Source organism: Arctopsyche grandis, chromosome 4 (genome assembly GCF_051622035.1).
Source record: "Arctopsyche grandis isolate Sample6627 chromosome 4, ASM5162203v2, whole genome shotgun sequence".
Taxonomy (NCBI): domain Eukaryota; kingdom Metazoa; phylum Arthropoda; class Insecta; order Trichoptera; family Hydropsychidae; genus Arctopsyche; species Arctopsyche grandis.
The window spans coordinates 24605196-24612104 of NC_135358.1; the positions used below are offsets into that span (position 1 = coordinate 24605196).

The 6909-nt window shown below is 41.0% G+C and overlaps 1 protein-coding gene across 1 annotated transcript; it reads right to left on the reverse strand.

The window, feature by feature from the left end:
• Positions 1 to 427: 427 nt before the first annotated feature.
• On the reverse strand, positions 428 to 6030 carry LOC143910460 (WD repeat-containing protein 20). Its single transcript, XM_077428951.1, has 3 exons — positions 5571 to 6030; positions 4131 to 4313; positions 428 to 2445 (listed from the first exon to the last, which is right to left on the reverse strand). Exons 1-3 carry the CDS (start codon positions 5979 to 5981, stop codon positions 967 to 969), a joined length of 2073 nt encoding a protein of 690 aa, XP_077285077.1. The 5' UTR covers positions 5982 to 6030; the 3' UTR covers positions 428 to 966.
• Between the last annotated feature and the right edge of the window lie 879 nt (positions 6031 to 6909).

The window sequence follows — 6909 nt, forward strand, 5'->3', positions numbered from 1 at the left end:
AGTTTCTTCATTAAAATTATTATATTCCAGTGAGATTTTCCTCATCACTAATACTATTGAAAATAAAATAAAATAACGAATTGGTTGTATTTAGTCAACGTTGAATATTTTAATAATGTGTGAACCAATCTACATGTATGATAAATATGTATTTTTTTTTAAATATAATTTTAAAGCAAAATTTCTCTTTACACTATGTGTACATGAACAGTTTGGAATTTATAAGTGAGAAATTTCATTGTGAAAAAATTACCCAAGTTATCTGTTTATATTCAGATAATAATTGTAAATATAACAATATAAATAATGTTGTGTTTCATTGTGATTTTTAATGTAATTTGTTTCCTTATTTTTTTTCTTAAGTTGCACCCAAATAAAAATATATATTTAAACAGACGTAACAGATACATAAAAAATAAATTCTTTTAGGCCAAGTATATTTATTGCAAATATTTATTGATGTAAATAAACTTAACAATGAATATTGTGTAAATATAAATTTAATATAATAGTTTTCAATTTATTATATTACAAATAAGTTATCCTTATATCCAAAACAAGTGGTTATCAATAATTATTTTTCATCAAATCCAACAATTCTTCCTATAATTTACATAGTTACTTTACAGTAAACTTTTAGGGCATTGTAACTCAACGTACGTACGCACGCACAAATTGAAGAGTTATAATTTCTAACACTAAACAATACTTAAAACATTCTGTCAACAATTTACAACAAATCGATGAAAACAATAATCAAATTGCCAATTACAAAAAAACAGAAGGAAAAAAAAACAGTTTCTTTTATCAACATTTTTTATTCTAACTGATTTATATGATAAAATATTTTACATAAAGAACGCATTTTAGTAAAATGATTGTTTTTTCCTAACAATCTAACGCGAAGTCAAATTTATAAGATTATTCAACAAGTATAAAATAAAAACAATAATTTAGATGTTTCATTCAATTGTACATGTCGATGTGTTCAAAACGTCTGTCCCGTTCGAAGACGTGCGAAGCGTCGGGCGCGTCGTTAGACGACGAAGGCAGTCCCGGCCTCGCCCAGGTGTAAACGCCGCCGTCCTGACACGCAGTCAGCAGGCAATCCTCGCGGAACAGCAGCGCCGTGAGTCGCTCGTGCGCTATTTTCTTAATTACGAGCGGCTCCAACACGGGACAGTCGTCGAAGCGGGGGCACGCCGCTGTCCCGATGAGTCGTAGGGGATCACAAGCTCCCCGTGCCCCGCAGCCCCCGCACGTACTACTCGCCCCACTCCCGGTGCCGACACTGCCCACGAGTGTGCTCTTCATCCGTAGCGCCACCGAGTTCGATATGGAATTGTTTTTACTATCACTATTACTGGAATTGCCACTTTTAGAAGTCAAACTAAAATTACGACGATGGGAATGGTCCTTGCGGTCTCCGAAAGTGAAGCCGGCTAGTCGTTGCGTCACCGCGCTCAAAGGACCGGGTTCGGTCGCCGGGGCACAGCCGCCTACCGTGATGTTTACCGTAGATACGTTGTTCACTTTAGCAGTCTTATTTCCTATTTTAGTATTTGTACCGTTGCCGGAACTTTCGACGTTCGATTTATTGCTCACAGTTGAATGAGAAGAAGAACTAACTATACTAGATTCACTGACTTTCAGTCCTATTTTATTATTTTTTAAACACTTCACGGGAGGCTTATTGACTACACCGTTGGTAGAGGACGTTTTTAGATTTGTCGTCAAGTGTGCCGATACCCGGCTCTTCGCTGGTGGGCGCAGTATGTCTTCCGTAACATCCCATAGACAGAGATGAGTATCCTGGGATACGCTACCTAATCTATAGCTGACGCCTGGGTTGTCCGCGGCGGACACACGTAGCTCTTCATCCGAACCCGTAGAAGCACCATTATCATTTTCAGATAAACAACAAGTATAAGGATCAAACGCTACCACGGAAACCCAAGACTTATGTCCTTGCCCTCGGGCCACTACTCTGCTTTCGTTGAACGACCATATGGTAACCAGGTCGTCCTCCCCTCCCACAACTACATATCGACCGTCCGGAGACCAGCAAACACACAAAAATCCACCGAAATACGACCTAGCATGGCCGATGAGTTCCATCGTGTCGTAATGGAACACTCTGAGGAATCCATCTTGCGAGGCCACCGCTAAATGCGCTCCACACGGCGAGAAAGCAAACTCATTGATACAGCAGCCGTCGGCACCGATCACCCAGCGATATAAAGGATTCCGCGTCGATTTAGTTTTGCACGTGTGAATTGCGTATCCCTCTCCCTGTTTGAACGGTTGATAGTGAGGTGCAGCTGTTCCGCAGCCGAGTTCTTCGTTATACACATAAAGTTGTCCCGACGCATGAGCTGCCAGGAATAAGTTGCAGGAGCCTGGCACCCATCGAATGCACGTAACTCGAGTTTTATCAATGAGCCTCTGAAATAAACGAAAAATATTTTCAGACATGTACATACATACAAATGTATATTAAAATTTACTTTTAGATCATTCATTATATTTGTTGAAATATAGTTCTTCCCAACATTGTCGTTCTGTTAAGATTAGATTAGGTCTAAATAAACAATGAAAAATCATTTCAGTTACATGATAAGATTTGTTCAGTCAATACTGTGAAGATATTTTTGACGTGTAAATCATAACATAGGTTGTGCAAATCATCACAGTTATATAAATAGGGCATTACCTCGTTTATTTAATCTGTGACCATTGGGGTTAATTCACTCTTATGAGAGCGAATTGACATTTCGGATGGGTCACAAATTAGTAGACACGCTTTGTCACATCGATAAAAATGTGGACATAGGGCAAATGGAATATTTGAACGGGGAATTGAACGATGCCGAAACGTCTAATAATAATATTGATTCAAGATTGTGAATTATTTGTTCTGTATTACAAATACCGAGTTTAATCGTAATGTACATATATGTAACAGTCTTGGGTGTATTTTCAATTGTACATAATATAATCCAACTGGCGTTTTAGGTCATTCATATTCGAATTCAACAAGCAAATACACTTTCAACAATGTGCGCCGGTTGTAGTAGGCATAACAGTTGAGTTGTGACAGCTCTGATATTTTTACGAATGCTTTAGAATTTAATAATGCGTTAATATTTCATAGGCATTACGAATGAAGGTAATGAGTACCGTATTGCGATAACTTTAATGATGTTTTCAAAACAAAAATGTAACTTTTCAACTCAATTTACTAGTCGAGTGACGTTTTCACGAAAACCTAACCAATCCATTTAATTTGGTATCAACTTGTAGTTGAACTAAATTTTCAGTTGTAATGTAATTCGTCATATGAATCAACTCACGTGAGTTAAATGGAATATATTCCAACTAGTCAAAATATATTACAATTGGAAGATAGACTTCAACTGTAACATATTATATACATATATGTATGTATTTTTTTTGTGTTATATTTTTTGACCATTGTGGCGCTTTAGGAATTCCTGTTATGCCACAATGGTCTGTTTAGAATAAATAAATAAATAAATATTACATAAATAAATGGAAAAAAAATATAACATGGTTTTCCTCATTGTTTAGAATAAATAAATAAATAAATATTACATAAATAAATGGAAAATAGATATAACATGGTTTTCCTCATTGTTTAAAAACAATTTATTGTGATTTATGATGATACTGAATTGCATATTTATGTTTACAAGGCTATTCTATGTTTCACTTCGTTTATTAAAGACGATACTTTGTATAGACGTTTGAAAAACGATCGCAAGAATATCAGTGGATATCAAACCCAAATTTTGTCAAACGAAAAAGCGAAAGCAGCAAAAGATACGAGGCTTGTAAAAATAAAACACAACTTTTTCGAATATGTAGGAGTGCATAGATGAATATATGGAAATTTTAAAAGTGCGTTTTTAATGTAATAATATTCTGTATGCGATATTTAGGGGATGCCGGATTAGGATTAAGTTACATCGTCGGCAATGTGAAACGGCACGTTTTGTATTGACGCATTTTAGTAAGAGTGTCGCTTATTTTACAATTTCTCATTCGTTTCTTATTGGAATTGCGAATGGATATAATCGGTCGGTATAAATGTCGCGGGTAGGACTGACCTCTTCGTTGTACAACTTGCTGACTTCTTTCTTGATGGGGTCCAGTATTTGTATCTGTCCGGTGGAGAAGCCGATGAGCAGGGAGACGCTGTTGTGGGTGGTGGTGACGGTGTTGAAGTCGTGACAGGTGGGGTTGGTGCCTTTGTAGATCTTCTTGTCGATGGGTTTGGAGAGGTCAGCAGTCTGGGGACAGACGAGAAAAATGTGACAGATAGCGCGAGTGTTTGAGGCTCGAGAATAATTGCAATTGATATGAAGATTTTCAAGAGAATAGACAACCGAAATGATGCTTTGGCCCTACAAGATGATTTGTTCAGGCTAGAGGCATATTGCAGCATAAATAAGTTGGAAATTAATGTAGCAAAATGCTCCTGCATAACCTTCACCAGAAAACTATGTCCAGTTGACTTTCCTCATTCAATCAACGGACATAGACTCACAAGGGTATCGGAAATTAGAGATTTGGGAGTCTTTTTAAACTCTGATCTATCCTTTAGTAAACATATTGACAATGTTGTAGCTCGAGCGTCGAAGGCCCTCGGGTTCGTCATCCGGTCCTCCAAATGCTTTACTTCTATTAAATCATACAAAATACTATATTGTGCATACGTAAGAAGTATTGTTGAGTTTGCATCCCAAGTTTGGAACCCAGAGTACTCTGGTGCAAGAGACAGATTGGAGCGCATTCAGAAGAGATTCTCGAGGTACATCAGTAGCCGTTTTGGATTATCCTATACTTCCTATGAAGATGCTTGTAGGTGTCAGCATCTACTTCCACTTGTCAAAAGAAGGGAGATAGCTGACATCTCAACAATTTTGAACATCCTTAACGGCTCGATCGACTGTCCTCAATTATTGAGCAGACTATCATTGCGTGTGCCCAATAGAATGACTAGATGTAATGAGCTCCTTTACATACCTAATACTTTTTCTAATTATGGAAGAAGCTCATTCATCTGGCGTGCAAACTCCACCGTCAACACACTAATTTTAACAATTTCTATGTTTGACTTATTTAATATTAATGCTATACAAGCTAGAGTGATTATTGCAAATTTGTTTTTCGATGATTAATTTTATTGAAAATTTACGATTGTGATTATGAATTCTTATTTTGATGTATTTATTTTGTCTTTTTGTTTTATATTATATTATTTTTATTATTTCATAATTTTTATCATATTATTATTCTTATTATTTTGATATTTTTATTATACTGTTATTTCTATTTTTTTCTTTTTGTTTTCTCTAACTATCTTACTCTATTATCATTTTTGTTTCTTATTTTAAATGTTTGAGCTTTTCTTTTTTTTACCTATATGTGAAAATTATTAATGGTTTACTTAACATGATTATGTTTTTTTACTATCAATCTATGTAACATAATAAACTGTAAATTTTCCAAATAAATAAATAAATAAATTAGCACAAGCAAGTGACCTTGTTGAGTCCACGGTAGACGTACACGTAGAGCTCCTTGCCGTAGTTGAAGCAGAGGCGGTCGGGAGGGTCGGGGGGCTCCGGCTGCTCGGAGGGCGGCTGTTGCTCCCCCCCTGGTGGAGAGTTGGCCTGTTGGGGAAGAGTGACCAGCGAGAGGCGCGGTCCGGGGCCGGAGCCGGAGCCGGCGCTGCACGAAGGGGGGGGCGCAGCGCCACACACGTTGCGGGAGGCTCCGGTTGCGGCTCCAGTCCCGGCCGCAGCGGTGGCCGCTCGCGAGTAGTCGGCCAGCGCCAGCAGTCGGTAGGTGCCCTCGCGAGTGACGAACTGCGACTTGAGGTCGTGGTCGTGATCGTGGTCGTGATCGCGATCGCGGTCGCTGCCGGGGGGCGGCGGCGCGCCCTCCTGCGCCATCAGCCGGCCGCTGCCGCTGCCGCTGCCACTCCCGCGCCCCCCGCCGCTGCGCCCCCTCCCGCATCCGGCACAGGTGGCGCACAGGTGACCCCCTGCCCCGCCCGCACCCCCGCTTCCGCAGCCACAGCCGCACGCGCAGACCACGCTGGGCCTCCAGCCGCAGCCGCAGCCGTAGCCGCAGCCGCTCTCCTGCCGCTAAAGCTGCACCCCCGCACCCCTCCACGAGCGCGCGTGACTGCGAGCGGCCTGGCACCTGGCACCTGGCACCTAGCACGCGCGTCTACACCCCCTGCTACGCGCGAGCGCACTCGTGTCCGTACGTCGACTGTCGCTCGACTCGGCCCGTCGCCGGACACCTCGCAGACCGCCACCTTGCAACCTCCCAGCTCCAGCTGCCGTGCCCTCGGTAGCGCACTTCATACCGGTTCTGATTTCTAGTCAAATGTGAACCGGTCACAGGACAACCGGTCGCTCTAGATCGGTCACACGTGATCACCCGTCACACTAAAACTGATCACGAAAAAACTGGTCACACCCAAAAATTAAAAATTGGTCGAATTTTTGGGTGTGACCCTTAGATGTATAATACATATGTAGGCGGGGTAGGTATGTGTTGACCGTATCCCAGCCTAACGAAACACTGTTGTGCTTGTTTTTATTAAGTTTTATTGTTTGCCTATGGTTGTACAAAGGTATGATATTTGGGCAAAAGTATGTCGTTCAGCGGTCTCTGGATATGGTAGAGTGTCGCTGGCTCGGCATTCAGCTATGTTCAGAAGGTCTCTGGATGCGGCAGTGTGTTGCTGGCTCGTTGTTCGGCTATGTGCAGAAGGTCTCTGGATGCGGCAGTGTGTTGCTGGCTCGTCGTTCGGCTATGTTCGGAAGGTCTCTGGTCTGCTGCTGTGTGTCGACGCTCGCTGCTGTGGGT